The sequence below is a fragment of the Pogoniulus pusillus genome, chromosome 34 (assembly GCF_015220805.1).
Source record: "Pogoniulus pusillus isolate bPogPus1 chromosome 34, bPogPus1.pri, whole genome shotgun sequence".
Taxonomy (NCBI): Eukaryota; Metazoa; Chordata; class Aves; order Piciformes; family Lybiidae; genus Pogoniulus; species Pogoniulus pusillus.
The window spans coordinates 2,101,527-2,121,360 of record NC_087297.1 but is presented as its reverse complement, the minus strand read 5'-3'; the positions used below and the strand labels follow the sequence as shown (position 1 = coordinate 2,121,360).

At 55.9% G+C, this 19,834-nt stretch overlaps 1 protein-coding gene across 1 annotated transcript in view; it reads right to left on the bottom strand.

The window, feature by feature from the left end:
• The window catches only part of LAMA3 (laminin subunit alpha 3), a 179,789-nt gene that overhangs the window by 144,141 nt on the left and 15,814 nt on the right, over nt 1-19,834 (bottom strand). Inside the window, exons 4-8 of the mRNA XM_064170537.1 lie at nt 18,173-18,291; nt 13,646-13,816; nt 8,778-8,875; nt 4,590-4,705; nt 1,883-2,001 (exon numbers count right to left, since the gene is read on the bottom strand). Coding sequence (XP_064026607.1) covers nt 1,883-2,001; nt 4,590-4,705; nt 8,778-8,875; nt 13,646-13,816; nt 18,173-18,291 — 623 coding nt within the window. The remainder of the gene's footprint in view (nt 1-1,882; nt 2,002-4,589; nt 4,706-8,777; nt 8,876-13,645; nt 13,817-18,172; nt 18,292-19,834) is intronic.

Below are 19,834 nucleotides of genomic sequence, written 5' to 3'. Positions count from 1 at the left end.
GCTCCAGTTTCAAACCACTGCCCCTTTTTCCATGCTGTTCCCTTCCCATAGCCTATCTATCATCCAGCCAAGTCCACCACTAATTTTAACTCCTCCTATACATTTCTTTTTGGGATACTCTAAGGCCAGCAAGACCAAAGCACAGCCAAAGCCTGATCAGCCAGGCCAGCACAAACCAGTGCACATCTCTGTGCAGGTGTTTTGGGCACACAGGAAAGATGTGTCAGTAACTGAAGCTCCAGCACAGACTGCCTGGGGCACAGTGCTGAGGTATCCCAGCCTGGGCAGCAGAGCTGTTCCCTGCAGGAGGGCAGCAGGAGCAGTGGCAGGCATCAGCTGATGCCATCATGGTCATGAGGCATCCTGCAGAGCTCTTCTGGAGAGGGAAGCAGAAGGGGAAGCTTTGCCCTGCTGCAAGCAGAGCAGCACTCCCCAGCTCCCACTCACTGTTCAGTTGCTCCTCAGGGAGTGCAGCAGGTCAGGGCTGAGCAGGGACCAAGGTGAACCTCATGAGGGTCTATAAGCTGAAATGCAAGCTCCTGCCCCTGGGTCAGGGCAATGCTCCTTATCAGCACAGTCTGGGGGTGATGAGATTGAGAGCAGCCCTGCAGAAAAGAGCATGGGGGTGCTGCTGGACAGGAGCCAGCAGTCACAGAGCCACAGCAGCATTCAGGCTGGCAAAGCCCCTCGGAGCACCAAGCCCAGCCCAGATCCCTACTCTGCAAGGCTCACCCTAAACCAGAGCCCCAAGCACCACAGCCAAATGACTTCTAAACACAGCCAGGGTTGGGCACTCCACCACCTCCCTGGGCAGCTCATTCCACTTCCTGGCCACTCCTGCTGGGAAAAATGTTTCCTACTGCCCAGTCTAAACCTACCCAGTGGCAGCTTGAGTCCATTCCCTCTGCTTCTGCCACTAATTCCCTGTGAGCAGAGCCCAGCAGCAGCCTCTCCACTATGTCCTTTCAGGCAGCTGCAGACAGAGGGCCCTGCCAGCCCAGAAGATAAACCATGTTCTGGGCTGCATCGGAAGAAGTGTGGCCAGCAGGTTGAGAGGAGGCTCTGCCACTTTGCTCTGCCCTGGTGAGACCTCACCTGCAGTGCTGTGCCCAGCTATGGAGTCCTCAACATAGGAAGGGCATGGACCTGCTGGAGCCCTCCAGAGGAGGACACAAAAGTAAGCAGAGGGCTGGAGCAACACTGCTACAAGGACAGGCTGGGAGACGTGGGGTTGTTCAGTCTGGAGAAGAGAAGGCTCTGGGGACACCTTAGAGCTGCCTTCCAGTACCTGAAGGGGGCTACAGGAGAGCTGAGGCAGGCCTGTGGGGATAGGACAAGGGGCAATGGCTTGAAACTGGAGCAGGGCAGAGTTAGGTTGGACATCAGGAGGGAGTTCTGCACAATGAAGGTTGTGAAACACTGAAGGAGGTTGCCCAGAGTTGCAGACCTCCAAGTCAGGCTTGCTGGGGCTCTCAGCAACCTGCTCTAGTTGGGGATATCCTTGCTTACTGCAGGGGGGTTGGACCAGATGACCTCTCAAGGTGCCTCCCAAAACAGTGCAGTGTAGGAGTGTATGATCTAATGGAGGAGCAGTTCCTGAGCAGGGCACCCAGGAGGCTGCTGGGGCTGCTGCTCCATCTCTGTGCTCCCAGTCTGAGCAGCAGATTGGGCTCTGCTGCCAGCAGAAACGTTCAAAAGCAATGCAAAAAAAAGCAGACTCACTTCAGATACCTTTCCCCCTTTACCCCTGCCTTGAGCACAAGTAACAACAGCAGAGAAAGGCAGCTCCCTGCCCCAGGCAGCCTCCAAGCTACTCTTGCAGTCCCAGCTCTGCAGTCCTCCCTCACATCTCCTCCAAGCTGACCAAAATGACCTGTTTTACCTGGCAGTTGATGCAGACTCCTCCACCCTCATAATGCCCATGGATGTTCAAGCTTTCTCCACGCCGATCCACACCAGCATCGTAGTAGCAATCAGTGGCATGGCCATGGCAGTTGCAGGCTGGAAAAGTAACGTTCCAGGTCAGCTTTCTTCCTGCTGTTGGGTTGCAGTAAGGTAGCAGAGGAGGTAAAGCAGCTCAGACTGTTGTGTGAGGGGTGTTGCAGAGTGCTCAGAGGCACAGCTCAGCTACCAGCCGCTGGGTTTCATAGACACAGAATGGCTCAGGTTGGAAGGGACCTCAGAGGTCATCTGCTCCAAACCCCTGCCACAGGCAGGGACACCTCTCTGCTAGACTTTGCTGCTCAAGGGCTCATCCAACCTGGCCTGGAATGCCTCCAGGCAGGAGGCAGCCACAGCCTCCCTGGGCAGCCTGTGCCAGACTCTCAGCACCTTTGTACTGCAGAGCTTCTTCCTCAGCTCCACTCTAACCCTGCTCTGCCTCAGCTCCAAACCATTCCCCCTTGGCCTATCTCAGACACCCTCAGCAAAAGTCTCTCTGTAGCCTTCCTGCAGGATCCCTTCAGGCACTGGCAGCAGCTCTGAGGTTCCCCTGGAGCCTTCTGCTCTGCAGGCTGCACCCCCCCAGCTCCCTCAGCCTCTCCTCACAGGGCTCTGCTCCAGGCCCCTCCCCAGCCTTGCTGCCCTTCTCTCAACACCTTCCAGCACCTCAACATCTCTCTTGAATTCAGGAGCCCAGAACTGAACACAGCACTGCAGGGGTGGCCTGAGCAGTGCTGAGCACAGGGGCACAAGAACCTCCCTTGCCCTGCTGCCCACACTGCTCCTGAGCCAGCCCAGGATGCCATTGGCTCTGCTGCCCACCTGGGCACTGCTGCCTCCTCTGCAGGTCCTCTCTACCAGCACCCCCAGCTCCCTCTCTGCCTGGCTGCTCTCAGCCACTCAGTCCCCAGCCTGCAGTGCTGCTTGGGGTTGTTGTGGCCCAAGTGCAGAACCCTGCCCTTGGCCTTGTTCAGTCTCATTCCTCCCCTGTAAGCATCTGTGAGCTCCCAGCCATTTCTTCTAACAGCATCAGGCAATGCTTTGCTCTGATTCCAGTAACAGCACTGCCTCTCAGAAGGCAACAGAAACCTCTTTGACCTCACCAAGCATCTTCTTACCACTCTGCCTGAGCCATTTGCTGAGCCAGTGCACTATTGGGAAACTCATAGCAGAAGGTTGGGTTTATCCTTACAAGTTCTCACCAATCACTTCCAATCAGTTTCTCTTCTGGGTCCTTTGGGGAGCTCAGTGAGGTTGCTTTCATTCCTGCACTGCTGGCTGCCAGCAAAAGAGCTCTGCACCTGGGAAATGCTCTCAGCAGATCACCTGAAACTGCTGGGAGCAACCCATACTACAAAGGAAGGAGTTTGAAGTGAAGTTGTTTTGGCTCAGGACCCTGTAGATGATCCTTTATGGCCTCAACCATGACATGATTTGTGCTCTTTGCCTGCCTCTTTCCTGGCAGAAAACCTTTCCCTTTCAAAGAGGGGAATTTCAAGGAGGTTTCAAGCACTGCCCAAAAGCTGTGTCCCAACAAGTCTGTCTCCTATCAACTGCTTTAATCACCTTCCAGCCCAACAGGCACCGCAGTGTTGACTCCTCATTCCTCACAGTAATCCCAGAGGCACAACTCTGAGCCTTTCAAAGCAGCTTCCCCTGCTAAGGGTTTGCACTCAGTGCTTTGCTTGGGAGAGGAGGAAAACAAACCAGGCCAGACACAAAGGGAAGTGCTCCAAGTGGACCAGGGATGGGGAGGAGGGCACTGTCTGCACCACACTCAGCAGGTACCTGGCCAGAAGGATGCTCAACTGAATCAAATGAACACCCAGAAACCTCAGCATGTGCCTGGGGCTATGAACTGTCTGCTCCACACAAAGCACAGATGAAAACTGTTAGCCTCAACATTCATCCCCAGTCAGACAGCAGAGACAGCATCCAAAGACCTAAAGCTCCAGACCCCAGCTGCAGTTCTGGGGGCAGCTCTGGAGCCCCCAGCACAAGCAGGACATGGAAGTGTTGGAGCCAGGCCAGAGGAGGCCACCAAGATGCTGAGAGGGCTGCAGCAGCTCTGCTCTGAGCACAGGCTGAGAGAGTTGGGGTTGTGCAGCCTGGAGAAGAGAAGGCTTGGAGGAGACCTTGGAGTGGCCTTGCAGGATCTGCAGGGGGCTGCAGGAGGGCTGGGGAGGGACTATTGACAAGGTCTGGGAATGGCAGGAGGAGGAGGAGGAATGGGTTTGAAGTGGCAGAGGGGAGATTGAAAGGGGCTGTGAGGAAGAAGTTGTTTGCAGTGAGGGTGGTGAGAGACTGGCACAGGTTGAGGGTGGTGAGACACTGGTACAGGTTGCCCAGGGAGGCTGTGGAGCACATTGGGTGCTTCTGTGCTCCACAACCTCCCTGGAGGTGTTCAGGACCAGGTTGGATGAGGTTTTGAGCAACCTGTTCTAGCAGGAGATGTCCCTGCCTGTGGCAAGAGGGTTGGAACTGGCTGAGCTTTAAGGTCCCTTCCAACCCAAACCATTCTGTGACCCAATGAAAGACTTCTCTCAGTGCTCAAACACAGAGTGCCAGCTGTGCTGCCTCAACGGGAGTGCTGCTTCCCACCCCCTTGTCCCTGTCCCTGCTACCCCAGCCCCTCTCAGGCTACTCACGTTCACAGCCGTGTGTGCTGCTGGCTGTCGCAGGGCGCCACTGCTTCTGATGGTAGCCAGGGCAGCAGTGCTCACAGCTCTGCCCACAGGTGTTGTGCTGGCACTCACACTGAAACCTGCAGAAAGCAGAGCCTTCAATGCTACTGAAAATTAACTGTGCATTCATTTGCTTCGTTTCAGCCCAGCCCAAGACTTCCACAGGCTGAGGAAAGGACAGAGCATGAGCTTAGAGGGATCACAGTAACATCAGGGTTGGAAGAGACCTCACAGACCATCAAGTCCAACCCTTTAGCACAGAGCTCAAGGCCAGACCATGGCACCAAGTGCCACGTCCAGTCCTGCCTTGAACAGCTCCAGGGACGGCGACTCCACCACCTCCCCGGGCAGCCCATTCCAGTGTCCAATGACTCTCTCAGGGAAGAACTTTCTCCTCACCTCCAGCCTAAATCTCCCCTGGCACAGCCTGAGGCTGTGTCCTCTTGTTCTGGTGCTGGCCACCTGAGAGAAGAGAGCAACCTCCTCCTGGCCACAACCTCCCCTCAGGTAGTTGCAGACAGCAATGAGGTCTGCCCTGAGCCTCCTCTTCTCCAGGCTAACCAATCCCAGCTCCCTCAGCCTCTCCTCGTAGGGCTGTGCTCAAGGCCTCTCCCCAGCCTCGTTGCCCTTCTCTGGACACGCTCAAGCATCTCAATGTCCCTCCTAAACTGGGGGGCCCAGAACTGAACACAGCACTCAAGGTGTGGTCTAACCAGTGCAGAGTACAGGGGCAGAATAACCTCCCTGCTCCTGCTGGCCACACCATTCCTGATGCAGGCCAGGATGCTACTGGCTCTCTTGGCCACCTGGGCACACTGCTGGCTCATGTTCAGGCAGGTAAAGAGGTAAAGAGGTCTGTGATGGTTTGGGAGTTGCCCACCCCCCATCTCTTAGGAAATCACCCAGATTAGACTCAGCTGGCTGGAAGTTAAGGGGCTTTATACTCACAGCTTAGCACAAGATACAGGCAGAGGGTTACAGTGTCTCACAAATGTTTACAGTTGTATACAGCAATATACAGGTTAAAAGACACTGTCCCCCCCAGCACACTGCTGGCTAAGCTGTCAGCCCATGGCTTGGATGGCAACACTCTGTGCTGGGTTAGGAACTGGCTGGAGGGCTGAGCCCAGAGAGTGGTGGTGAATGGTGCCACATCCAGCTGGCAGCTGTCACTAGTGGTGTCCCTCAGGGATCAGTGCTGGGCCCCATCCTCTTTAACATCTTCATAGATGATCTGGATGAGGGCATGGAGTCAGTCATCAGCAAGTGTGCAGATGACACCAAGCTGGGGGCAGATGTGGCTGGGTTGGAGGGCAGAAGGGCTCTGCAGCAGGACCTTGACCGCCTGCACAGATGGGCAGAGTCCAAGGGGATGGCTTCAATAGCTCCAAGTGCAGGGTGCTGCACTTTGGCCACAGCAACCCCATGCAGAGATACAGGCTGGGGTCAGAGTGGCTGAGAGCAGCCAGACAGAAAGGGATCTGGGGGTGCTGATTGATACCCACCTGAACATGAGCCAGCAGTGTGCCCAGGTGGCCAAGAGAGCCAGTGGCATCCTGGCCTGCATCAGGAATGGTGTGGCCAGCAGGAGCAGGGAGGTCATTCTGCCCCTGTACTCTGCACTGGTTAGACCTCACCTTGAGTGCTGTGTTCAGTTCTGGGCCCCCCAGTTTAGGAGGGACATTGAGATGCTTGAGCGTGTCCAGAGAAGGGCAACGAGGCTGGGGAGAGGCCTTGAGCACAGCCCTACGAGGAGAGGCTGAGGGAGCTGGGATTGGTTAGCCTGGAGAAGAGGAGGCTCAGGGCAGACCTTATTGCTGTCTACAACTACCTGAGGGGAGGTTGTGGCCAGGAGGAGGTTGCTCTCTTCTCTCAGGTGGCCAGCGCCAGAACGAGAGGACACAGCCTCAGGCTGCACCAGGGGAGATTTAGGCTGGAGGTGAGGAGAAAGTTCTTCCCTGAGAGAGTCATTGGACACTGGAATGGGCTGCCCGGGGAGGTGGTGGAGTCGCCGTCCCTGGAGCTGTTCAAGGCAGGACTGGACGTGGCACTTGGTGCCATGGTCTGGCCTTGAGCTCTGTGCTAAAGGGTTGGACTTGATGAGCTGTGAGGTCTCTTCCAGCCTTGGTGATACTGTGAGACTGTGAAAAGTAACACAGAAGCACAACAGCCCTCTCAGAAACCAGAGTGCCCAGCAGGGGCTCCCAACCACCCTTCTACCTCCTTTCCACCCCTCTACCTTTTCCCAGGGTCTGCCTTACATGCAAGGTGAGTTGGGAGGTTCAGCCAGGGGGGTTAGGAGGAGAAGGAAACGTTACACAGATCCAAGCAGAAGGGAAACACAGACTCCCAGAGACAGAAACACACTCTGTCTTATCTCTGTTTGTGTTCTTGCTCTTACACATCCCAGCAAGCCTGTGAGTGCAGCAGACACCACCAATGTCTTCTTCTCACAGCCTGTCATCTGATTGCTCTCATTAAAATATTCCAGTCAGCCTCAAACCAGCATAAGGCCAAACAGTGCCAATAGGACATCTCAGCACTCTCCTGATGGAGCAGTCTGTCTGATTAGGAGTTTATCAGCACACATTACTGGCAGAGAGTACTTAGAATTGGATTCTGTGCTGGACTATGAACCCTTATGCTAGACTCTTACATTAAGATGTTCCAGTTCTGGAGCCCCTGTTACAAGATAGACCTGGATAAGCTGGAAGGTGTCCAGAGCAGGGCCAGGAGGATGAGCAGAGGGCTGGAGCTGCTCTGCTGTGGGGACAGGCTGAGAGAGTTGGGGCTGTGCAGGCTGGAGAGGAGAAGGCTCCAGGGAGTCCTTACTGTGACCTTCCAGTATCCAAAGGGGGCTACACAAAAGCTGGGGAGGGACTTTTTAGGCTGTCAGGGGACTGGGGGGGGGATGGATCCAAGCTAGAGTAGGGCAGATTGAGATTAGACATTAGGAAGAAGTTCTTCCCAATGAGGGTGGTGAGAGCCTGGCACAGGTTGCCCAGGGAGGTGGTGGAAGCCTCACCCCTGGAGGTGTTTAAGGCCAGGCTGGATGTGGCTCTGAGCATCCTGCTCTAGTGTGAGGTGTCCCTGCCCATGGCAGGGGGTTGGAATGGATGGTCCTTGAGGTTCCTTCCAGCCCTGACAATGCTGTGATTCTGTGAATTTAGGATGCCCTATTTTAGCCTCACCTTGAGGCTGAAGCTTGTTAACCTACAATCACTCAGTATCTTTATCATCTTCCTTTGCAGGCCTTCATCATTTTTTCATTATGCTGTGTTTGTGATTTCAATAAATCAGGGTTGAAACTTCATCTGCTTGGGTTTAAAGTGGTGCACACTACTCATCAGGAAAATGCAGCTCATGTTTGTTTACACAGAGCTGAAGAACCTACTTATTATAGAGTTGTTTGGACTGGAAAAGCCCTCCAAGGTCATCCAGACCAACCAGCAGCCCAACCCCACCATGGCCACTAAACCATGTCCCCATGGACTCTGTCTGGAACAGGCTGCACAGAGAGGTTGTGCAGTCTACTTCTCTGGAGCCTTTCCAGCCCTGCCTGATGAGAAGAGGCTGAGGGACCTGGGGCTGTTTGGTCTGGTGAAGAGAAGACTTAGAGGGGATCTGATCACTGCTTATAAATATCTGAGGGCTGGGGGCCAAGAGGGAGGGGACAAACTCTGCTCAGTTGCAAAAGCAGCAATGGATGGAAACTGCAGCACAGGAAGCTCCACCTCAACATGAGAAAGAACTTCTTGAGTGTAAGGGTCCCAGAGCCCTGGCACAGGCTGCCTAGAGAGGTTGTGCAGTCTCCTCTGGAGCCTTCCCAGCCCTGTCTGGATGTGTTGCTGTGTGACCTGTGCTAGATTCTCTGCTCCTGATCTTTTAGGGGGGTTGGACCTAAAGATCTTCTGAGGTCCCTTCCAACCCTTAACATCCTGTGAGCCTGTAAAGACTTTTGGTCATTGCATTCACAGCCAAGGCTGACTTGTTAGCAGTCACTGCATCAGAATGCTCACAATCATTAGCAGTCTATTTGGGGTTTAATAGCATGACAAATCCTCTAAGCCTACATCTCTCCAATCCAAAAGGTCCTTTGGAAACACTCCTGTGCTGTGTTTCTCAGCCTGGTGTCACACTCAGGGTACTCACTGGTAGTGGTGATCAGCACTCTTGGCATTGCACACTTCAGCATGGCCATGGCAGACACATCGACCCCCAATGCTGATGTCCTTGATGCTGTAGTAATACTGGGGAAGAAGCACAGGAAGAACTTTCAGGTCTGTCCTTGTACTGGGTCAGAAATACCAACACCAGACTGTGAAGCCTTCCCCAGCAGAGTTTTAAGGGCATTGCTTCAGACAAGGCCACAGTCAGGGAGTCAAACCTCTGCTAACGTCCATAGAATCATGGAATGCTTTCAGTTGGAAAAGCTCTCCAAGCTCACCCAGTCCAACCCTCAGCTCAACCCCACCATGGCCACCAAACCCTGGCCCCAGCTGCCATGGCCACAGCTCTCTGCAGCACCTCCAGCCATGGGCACTCCACCACCTCCCTGGGCAGCCTCTGCCAGTCCCTGACCACTCTTGCTGCAAAGACATTTTTCCTTCTCTCCAACCTAACCCTCCCCTGGCACAAGTTCAGGACATTTCCTCTCCTTCCATCACCTGATGCTAGGGAGCAGAGCCCAACCCCCACCTGCCTGCAGCCTCCTCTCAGGCAGCTGCAGAGAGCAGTGAATCATAGAAGCACAGAATCACACAGGTTGGAAGAGACCTCCAAGCTCATCCAGCCCAATCTAGCACCCAGCCCTATCCAGTCAACCAGACCAGAAATGGTGTGGCCAGCACCAGGACAGAAGAGATCATGCCCCTCTGCTCAGCTCTGCTGAGACCACACCTTGAGTGCTGTGTCCATTTTGGGCACTGTAGTACAAGAAAGACATTGAGGTGCTGGAGTGGGTACAGAGAAGGGCAATGAGGGCTTTGAGGAGCAAGCCCCATGAGGAGAGGCTGAGGGAGCTGGGGGGGTGCAGCCTGCAGAAGAGGAGGCTCAGGGCAGAGCTCATTGCTGCCTGCAGCTGCCTGCAGGGAGGCTGTAGCCAGGTGAGGTTGGGCTCTGCTGCCAGGCAGGCAGCAACAGAACAAGGAGACACAGCCTCAAGCTGTGCCAGGGCAGGTTCAGGCTGGATGTTAGGAGGAAGTTGTTGGCAGAGAGAGTGATTGGCATTGGAATGGGCTGCCCAGGGAGGTGGTGGAGTGGCTGTGGCTGGAGGTGTTGCAGCCAAGTCTGGCTGGGGCACTTAGTGCCATGGTCTGGTTGGTTGGGCAGGGCTGGGTGCTAGGTTGGGCTGGCTGAGCTTGGAGCTCTCTTCCAGCCTGCTTGGTTCTATGATTCTACAATTCCAAATCAAACTACGTAAGTCTATAGACTGAACTGCTACAGTGTAGACACAAAACATCCTCTCAGTGTGGCACTGAGTCAGACCCCTGCCAGAGGAAGCCAGGCAGCTACCTGAAGACAAGACCAGAACTGGTCTGGTTTTCATCTGCTTCATTCAAAGCTTTTCCTTAAGAATATTAACTACTGCCTAGACTTGGAAGGTCTCTGCCATGAGAATCAGCAACCTCTTCTGCCAATCTGGTAAAGCATTTGACAGCTCATTCAGAGCATCACAGGATTGCCTGGGTTGGAAAAGACCTCCAAGATCATCAAGTCCAACCATCAACTCTACATCCCATGGCTGTGCCAGCACCAGATGTGCCTTACACTCAGGCTGTGCTTCTTGCCAAGCCAACTCATTTACACCTGCTTGCATGCAGCAGCTTCAAAGTGGCTTAAGACACTCAAGGTACTTCATGTCTTTGCTGTCAAGTAACTGCAGTGCAGGACTCTTCACACAGCTTTGTGCAGTGCCTTAGAATCATAGAATCAACCAGGTTGGAAGAGACCTCCAAGATCATCCAGTCCAACCTAGCACCCAGCCCTAGCCAGTCAACCAGACCATGGCACTAAGTGCCTCAGCCAGGCTTTGCTTGAAGACCCCCAGGGACAGTGCCTCCACCACCTCCCTGGGCAGCCCATTCCAATGCCAATCATTCTCTCTGCCAACAACTTCCTCCTAACATCCAGCCTATACCTACCCTGGCACAACTTGAGGCTGTGTCCCCTTGTTCTATTGCTGGTTGCCTGGGAGAAGAGGCCACCCCCCACCTGGCTACAATGTCCCTTCAGGTAGTTGTAGACAGTAATAAGATCACCCCTGAGCCTCCTCTTCTGCAGGCTGCACACCCCCAGCTCCCTCAGCCTCTCCTCATAGGATTTGTGCTCCAGGCCCCTCACAGCTTTGTTGCCCTTCTCTGGACACCTTCCAGCACCTCAACATCCTTCTTGAATTGAGGGGCCCAGAACTGGACACAGTACTCAAGATGTGTCCTGAGCAGTGCTGAGTACAGGGTCAGAAGAACCTCCCTTGTCCTGCTGGCCACACTGCTCCTGATGCAGCCCAGGATGCCATTGGCTCTCTTGGCCACCTGGGCACACTGCTGGCTCATCTTCAGCTTACTATCTATCAGTACCCCCAGCCTTGCCCCAGGGTTTCCTCCAATTGTTCCCAGCTCCTCATTTGGAATCAAAAGCTTGAACCCAACCACACAAGGTGAAGTCTGCAGCATCTCCAAGTGCATGGATTTCTGTCTGGTGTTCCCTCAGGGAAGATGAAATTCCTTCCTCACCTTTCCCCACTGGAGTGGAACTTTGGCTTTCCAGCTTTTGGATAGCCCAAAATGCACCAAAATGGCTAAGAAGTGTGGAAAGGTTGTAGCTCTGGAGCATGCCCTCTGAGTGCTGCTCCTTCAGACACTCAGGCACTGTGTCCTGAAACTCTTCCCTTGAATTCACAAGGGAAAGCAGTGCCTTACAAAACTGGAGAGAGAGATTTAGCTTCTCAGTTCTAAGACAGTTAGAAAGCTGCCACCCTGATAAACAGTACCTGAATATGAGCCAGCACTGCCCAGGTGGCCAAGCAGGCCCATGGCAGCCTGGCTTGGGTCACAACAGCCCCAAGGGGAGCTACAGACCTGGGCATGTGTGGTTGGAAAGCTGCAACCTGGAGAGGAGCCTGGGGGTGTTGGTTGGCAGTCACTGGGCATGAGCCAGCAGTGCCCAGGTGGCCAAGCAGGCCAAGGGCATCCTGGCCTGGATCAGCAGCAGGGACAGGAGGTGCCCATCCCCTGTGCTCAGCACTGCTGAGGCCACAGCTCGAGTGCTGTGCTCAGCTCTGGGCCCCTCACTGCAGGGAGGACACTGAGGGGCTGCAGCCTGTCCAGAGCAGGGCAGTGAGGCTGGAGAAGGGCCTGGAGCAGCTGGGGGTGAGGAGGGGCTGAGGCAGCTGGGGGAGTGCAGGTGCAGAAGAGGAGGCTGAGGGCAGAGCTCATTGCTCTCTGCAGCTCCCTGCAGGGAGGTTGCAGCAAGGAGGGGGCAGCCTCTGCTGCTTGGGGGCAAGGGACAGGAGCAGAGGAAATGGTTCCAAGCTGCCCCAGGGGAGGCTCAGGCTGGAGCTCAGGAGATATTTCTGCCCTGGAAGGTTCTCAGCCATTGGCACAGGCTGCCCAGGGCAGTGCTGTGCCCTGGGGTGTTCCAGCAGCCTGTGGAGCTGTGCTTAGGGACATGGTTTGGGGCTGACCCTGCAGTGCTGGGTGGAGGCTTGGACTTGAGTGGGCTTGGAGGTCTCTCCCAACTGGATACATTCTATGTGAAGCTTTCCTCTGGCTCCTTACAGCTGCCAGGATGCACTCAGCTTCCTTTCAAACTCAGAAGCACAGAAGGCAGAAGCCTGTTGCAAGCCATGAAGCACTGCTGGAATTCCTTGCTGAGGCAGCTACCTTCTTGTCCCAGGTTCCCTGGGGAAAGCATGGGCATGTAAGGGTGGGGCACTGGGAGTTCCAGTGGGTAGGATGTTGCATAGTTTAAACAGTCAGATCCTTTGTTGGTCTCTAAGACTCTGCCCTAGTGAGGAATATTGCATCCAGCTCTGGGCTTCCCAGGTCAGGAGGGACAGGGAGCTGCTGGAGATAGTCCAAGGAAGGGCTACAAGGATGCTATAGGGGCTGGAGCTCTGCCTGATGAAGAGAGGCTGAGAGCCCTGAGGCTGAGAGTCTGAAGAGGAGAAGGCTGAGAGGGGATCTGAGCAATGCCTGTAAATATCTGAGGGCTGGGGGCCAGGAAGGAAGGGACAGGGACAGGCTCTGCTCTCCTGTACCCTGGGATAGGCTAAGGAGCAGTGGATGGAAACTGCAGCACAGGAAGCTCCACCTGAGGAAGAACTTCTTTACTGTTAGGGGTCCCAGAGCCCTGGCACAGGCTGTCCAGAGAGGCTGTGGAGTCTCCTCTGGAGCCTTTCCAGCCCTGTCTGGATGTGTTCCTGTGTGCCCTGTGCTGGACTCTCTGCTCCTGCTCTGGCAGGGGTTGGACTGGAATCATAGAATCAGTCAGGGTTGGAAGGCACCACAAGGATCATCCAGCCTGAAGCCCCCTGCCTTGGGCAAGGACACCTCACACTGGATCAGGCTGTCCGGAGCCTCACCCAGCCTGGCCTTAAACACCTCCAGGGATGAGGCTTCCACCACCTCTCTGGACAGCCTGTGCCTGTGTGTCACCACCCTCACGGTGAAGAACTTGCTAACATCCAGGCTGACTCTACCCATTGCCAGCTTTGCTCCACTCCTGTCACTCCCTGACAGCCTAGAAAGTCCTCCCCAGCTTTCCTGTAGACACTGAAAGGCCACAAGAAGGTCACCTGGGAGCCTTCTCCTCCTCAGCCTGCACAGCCCCAACTGCCTCAGTCTCTCCTCACAGCAGAGCAGCTCCAGCCCTGCGCTCATCCTGCTGGACACCATCCAGCACCTCCACATCCCTCCTGTCCCAGGGGCTCCAGAGCTGGACGCAGAGCTCCCTTGCAAGCCCCACCAGGCTGTGAGGCCGTGCGGTGAGGAGCCAAGGTGCGCGCAGCGAGGACTCACCCTGCGGGTCACAGTGGGGTCCCGCTGAGCTTTGGCGATCAGGTGTCCCAGCAGGGTGCTGGTCCTGAGCAGCCGCAGGCGGACGTTGGTTGCCTTGGTGAAGTCGCGCAGGTGAGGAGCGGCAGCGAAGTTGCGAGCTCCGGGGCGGCCGTTTACCAGAGACACCACCACCTGCGCGGGGAGAGCCGCACTGCGGTTAGCGGCAGCAGCGGCCGGCGGCACCGCGAGCAGCGCTCGGCGGAGGACAGCATTTACTGCCGGCTCCGGGCGTGCTGCAGGGACCCCGGGCGGGGAGCAGCGGGGCGGGGAGGGGAGGGCGGAGAGAGGCGGGGCAGGGAGGGGCGGGGCGAGGCGGGGCGGGGCAGGGAGGTGCGGGGCGGGGCAGGGAGGGGCAGGGAGGCGCGGGGCGAGGCGAGGCGGGGTAGGGAGGGGCAGGAAGGCACGGGGCGAGGCGGGGCAGGGCGGGGCAGGGAGGGGCGGGGCGGGGCAGGGAGGCGCGGGGCGAGGCGGGGCGGGGCAGGGAGGGGCAGGGAGGCACGGGGCGAGGCGGGGCGGGGTAGGGAGGGGCAGGAAGGCGCGGGGCGAGGCGGGGCAAGGAGGGGCAGGGAGGAGCGAGGCGGGGCGGGGCAAGGAGGGGCGGGGCGAGGCAGGGCAGGGAGGCACAGGGCTGGGAGGCGCGGGGCGAGGCGGGACGGGGTAGAGAGGGGCAGGGAGGCGCGGGGCGAGGCGGGGCAGGGAGGGGCAGGGAGGCGCAGGGCGAGTCAGGGCGGGGCAGGGAGGCGTGGGGCGAGACGGGGCAGGGAGGGGCAGGGAGGCGCAGGATAGTAGGGGTTGGAAAGGACCTGCAGAGAACATTGAGTCCAACAAGAGGGAACGCATTTAACCTCGAGGGGAGCAGAGTTAGAGTGGATATTAGGAAGACATTTTTGACACCGAAGGGGGTGAGTAGGTTGCCCAGGGAGGCTGTGGATGCCCCCACCCTGGGGGTGTTGAAGCTGGTGCGAGGCGTCCCTGGCAGTGCCAGGGCAGGTGGAACTAGATGACCTCCAAGGTCCCTTCCAAACCAAACCGTTCTATGAATTTCCCTCCCAGAGCAGCATCACCCAGGGCAGGTCACAGAGGAGCACATTCAGATGGGGCTTGAAAGTCTCCAGAGGAGGAGACTCCACAACCTCTCTGGGCAGCCTGCTCCAAGGCTCTGCCCCTCACAGCAAAGTTTTATCTCATGCCGAGGTGGAACCCCTGGGTTCCAGTTTGCATCCATTGCCCCTTGTCCTAAAGGGACAGTACCTCTAAAGGGACATTTCCTCCCAAAGCCAGGACAGTGGGGAAAATGCTGCTCACCACCACCCCTCATCTGCCCCAGGCAGCTCCTGCTCCCCTCCTCCTTCACTCTGCCTAAACAGCTCCTGCTCCACCACCACCATTTTTACACCCACCCCAAAGCCAGGGGCAAGACCCTCAACCAGCTAAAACACAGTATCACAGTGTCACAGTATCACAGTGTCACCAAGGTTGGAAGAGACCTCACAGATCATCAAGCCCAACCCTTTACCACAGAGCTCAAGGCCAGACCATGGCACCAAGTGCCACGTCCAGTCCTGCCTTGAACAGCTCCAGGGACGGCGACTCCACCACCTCCCCGGGCAGCCCATTCCAGTGTCCAATGACTCTCTCAGGGAAGAACTTTCTCCTCACCTCCAGCCTAAATCTCCCCTGGCGTAGCTTGAGGCTACACCCAGCACCCAAGTTGGAGAGGCTACCAACTCTCTTCCTACCCAAGCGTGGGGCTGCCACCCCTGGCCCTTGTCGCCTTCGCCTGGCACACACCACAGGGGCTCAGCAGTGATGATGGGAGGAGATCTCTCTGCCCAGTGGGGGCAGCTTGCAGCTTCTGCCTGTCTGGGAGAGGCTTAAAAAGGGGAGTGGGTAGAGAGGTCAAAGTGGCCACACCTGAGGAGAGTCCAACAGATCCCAGGTGCTCTGGGTTTGGGGGGAAAAGGGAGGAAAATGGGGCAGGTGGGGTGGAAAAGGAGGGGGGGGGTGAGGTGATCTGGTCTAGATGATCCTGCTCTGGCAGGGGGGTTGGACTAGATGATGTTCTCATGTCTCTTCCAGCCCCTAACAATCTGTGATTCTGTGTTGGTCTTGGCCTTGCCTGGATTCTCACTACCTTTATAGCACACTGGGGAGGAAAAAAAGTGCCTCTGCTTAGAAAAGAGTAAGTATAAGACACATAAAGGGCACCTTGGACCGAGGGAAAAACAAGAGCAGCAGCTACAAAGAGTTCTAGTAACAGCTGACAGTGTCAATGGGAGGTTTGCCTGGGCAAAAACATCAGGGTTTGGCTCTGTCCCAAAGTACATTTATTTTTGGGTTAAGGCACAAACATTCCTGGAAACTGTTATTGTTAGCAGGTCCAGTGCCGGGCAGCACTGAAGGGCCCCCTGGAAGCGAGCACTGAGCTGCTGCTGCTGCTTCAGGAAACGCCCTCGGAGGAGAGCAGCTTCAGCTGAGTGTCCCAGCAGCAGCCCCGGGGCTGCTTTGCTCTAGCCAGAGACAGGTCAGCAGCCTCCAGCAGGTCAGCAACCCAGCCTGCACCTAGAGGACTGAGAGGCTCCCTCCACAACTGGCCAGGTAGCAGATTGCTGCTTTCAGGTGGCTCCTGCACAGCCAAGCACAAGGCAAGGCAGCAGTGCCCTTGGCTGCAGCACAGGTCCCTTAGGAGAGGTCACCCAGCACACGAGTGGCACAGCCCCAGCAGTGCTGCTCTGTGCACACTGTCCTTGGCAGGATTTCACCAGGGGAAAATGCCCACATCTGTTACTGGGCAAATGCTGCTCTCAGAACCACACAACTGCTTCACTTGGAGAGGCCCTTCCAGCTCAGCCAACTCTGCCCAGGCTGGGGCTGAGCCATGGCCCTCAGCACCACAGCTCTGCCTCTCGGAACCAGCCCCAGGGATGACACTCAACCAGCTCCCTGGGCAGCCTCTGCCAGGGCTGCAGAACCCTTTCAGGGAAGAAGTTTCTCCTAACATCCAACCTAAACCTGCCTCAGTGCAACTTGAGTCCATTTGCTATCATCCTGGAGATGCTCTCTGCTTCAGCCCCACACCTTGGCCTCCTCACAGCACTCAGAGATGCTCTTTGCTTCAGCCTCACACCTTGGCCTCCTCACAGCACTCAGAGATGCTCTTTGCTTCCAGACCCACACCTTGGCCTCCTCACAGCACTCAGAGATGCTCTTTGCTTCAGCCTCACACCTTGGCCTCCTCACAGCACTCAGAGATGCTCTTTGCTTCCAGACCCACACCTTGGCCTCCTCACAGCACTCAGAGATGCTCTTTGCTTCCAGCCCCACACCTTGGCCTCCTCACAGCACTCAGAGATGCTCTTTGCTTCCAGCCCCACACCTTGGCCTCCTCACAGCACTCAGAGATGCTCTTTGCTTCCAGTCCCACACCTTGGCCTCCTCACAGCACTCAGAGATGCTCTTTGCTTCCAGCCCCACACCTTGGCCTCCTCACAGCACTCAGAGATGCTCTTTGCTTCCAGCCCCACACCTTGGCCTCCTCTCATCATTTGTTCCTAGGAATAGGAAATTTCAATCCCAGAGCCTTATGCTCATGACTCCTGAGGAGTTCAGAGCTGGATTCCAGCCAGCTCAGACGTGACAGGAGAACGTCAGCAGGAGCCACCAGCACAGCCAGGAGCTTAACATCCATTCAAATAACACAAGCCACAGCTCTGCCTAGCAAGAAACAACAGCTAAAATCAGAGCAACCTTGTCCAAACACATGGATTCGATTATAAACAGAGAGCATTTGCTGTATCCTTCTCAAATATCTTCTTGCTCCTAGTGGGGAATGTCTGCTCCCCCAGCCCTTGCTGCCATGAGCTGTTGTGAGGCAGTTCAGGCTGCAGTGCTCATGGAGGTGTTCAGGGAACCTTCACAGGCACTGAGGTACCTGAACCGTGGTAAAAGCCCACACAGGTGGTTCTGAGCAGCCCCACTCCCCCCCAGGGAATGGTGAAAGTTAGGAGGAAGCAGCTCCTCCCCCTCCAAACGTCTCCCAGCTACTTAAATGCCTGCTTGTGGACTTCGGAATGTAGATTCCAGCAGTCATGGCTGGAAACTTGCTCCCAGCTCTGGGGCTTAGTGAGAGCAAACTTCTGACACAGATGCTCTTTGCTTCCAGCATCTCTATGGTCCTTCTCTCAGCACTCAGAGATGCTCTTTGCTTCAGCCTCACACCTTGGCCTCCTCACAGCACTCAGAGATGCTCTTTGCTTCCAGACCCACACCTTGGCCTCCTCACAGCACTCAGAGATGCTCTTTGCTTCCAGTATCTCTATGGTCCTCCTCACAGCACTCAGAGATGCTCTTTGCTTCCAGCCCCACACCTTGGCCTCCTCACAGCACTCAGAGATGCTCTTTGCTTCAGCCTCACACCTTGGCCTCCTCTCAGCACTCAGAGATGCTCTTTTCTTCAGCCTCACACCTTGGCCTCCTCTCAGCACTTACCTCTCCATTCTCAAGGGGCAGAATGCGAGAGTACTCCGTGGTGCAGAGGACATCATTGTCCTTCCTCACTGGAACATTTGCTTCCTTTCCAAACAGCTCCAAGCAATCTGCCTTTGAGTCTAGACAAAGAAGCACAAAGTTATTATTCAATGTGAAAAGAAACATCATCATCATCATTGTTATTGGTATTAACATCATCATCATCATTGTTGTTGGTATCATCATCATCATCATCACCATCACAGAATTGCCTCCTGTGTTTTCAGGTGAAGTCTGCTCTCTAATTGAGTTAATGATTGTGTCACTCACCACAGAAAATTGGAAATTCACAGCTTCATAACATGGTTTCTGTTGGAAGGGACCTTCCAGATCATCTAATTGCAGCCTCCCTGCCTTGGGAAGGGACACCTCCTTCCAGCCCAACTTGCTCAAGGTCCCACACAACCTGGCCTTCAGTACTTCCACAACCCCTCTGGGCAACCAGTTCCAGTGCTTCAACACCCTCATGGGGAAAAATTGCTTCCTAAATCCAGCTACATTGCTTCCTAAAGTGATCTCAATGCAGCTTCTCCAGTTTGAAGCCATCACCTCCCATTCTGTCACTCCACACTGTTGTTGGAAGTCCCTCTCCAGATATCTGTAGCCCCCTTCAAATACTGCTCTAAGGTCTCCCTGGAGCCTTTTCTTCTGTATGTGAAACAACCTCTCAACCTGTCTTCATATCATAGAATCACTGAATCAACCAGGCTGGAAGAGAGCTCCAAGCTCAGCCAGCCCAACCTAGCACCCAGCCCTGCCCAACCAACCAGACCATGGCACTAAGTGCCCCAGCCAGGCTTGGCTTCAACACCTCCAGCCACAGCCACTCCACCACCTCCCTGGGCAGCCCATTCCAATGCCAATCACTCTCTCTGACAACAACTTCCTCCTCACATCCAGCCTAGACCTGCCCTGGCACAGCCTGAGGCTGTGTCCCCTTCTTCTGGCCCTGCCTGCCTGGCAGCAGAGCCCAACCCCACCTGGCTACAGCCTCCCTGCAGGCAGCTGCAGGCAGCAATGAGCTCTGCCCTGAGCCTCCTCTGCTGCAGGCTGCACACCCCCAGCTCCCTCAGCCTCTCCTCACAGGGCTGTGCTCCAGGCCCCTCCCCAGCCTTGCTGCCCTTTTCTCTTCACCTTCCAGCACCTCAACAGCTCTCTTCAATTCAGGAGCCCAGAACTGGACACAGCACTGCAGGGGTGTCCTGAGCAGTGCTGAGCACAGGGGCACAAGAACCTCCCTTGTCCTGCTGCCCACACTGCTCCTGAGCCAGCCCAGGATGCCATTGGCTCTGCTGCCCACCTGGCACTGCTGCCTCCTCTGCAGCTCCTCTCTCCCAGCACCCCCAGGTCCCTCTCTGCCTGGCTGCTCTCAGCCACTCTGGCCCCAGCCTGTAGTGCTGCTTGGGGTTGTTGTGGCCAAAGTGTAGAACCCTGCCCTTGGCCTTGTTCAATCTCATCCCAATGGCCTCTGCCCACCCATCCAGCCTGGCCAGGTCCCTCTGCAGGGCTCTCCTACCCTCCAACAGCTCCACAGCTGCTCCTGGCTTGGTGTCATCTGCAGACTTACTGCTGCTGGACTCAATCTGGTTCTGGTCCAGATCCTCACTAAAGATATTGAACAGG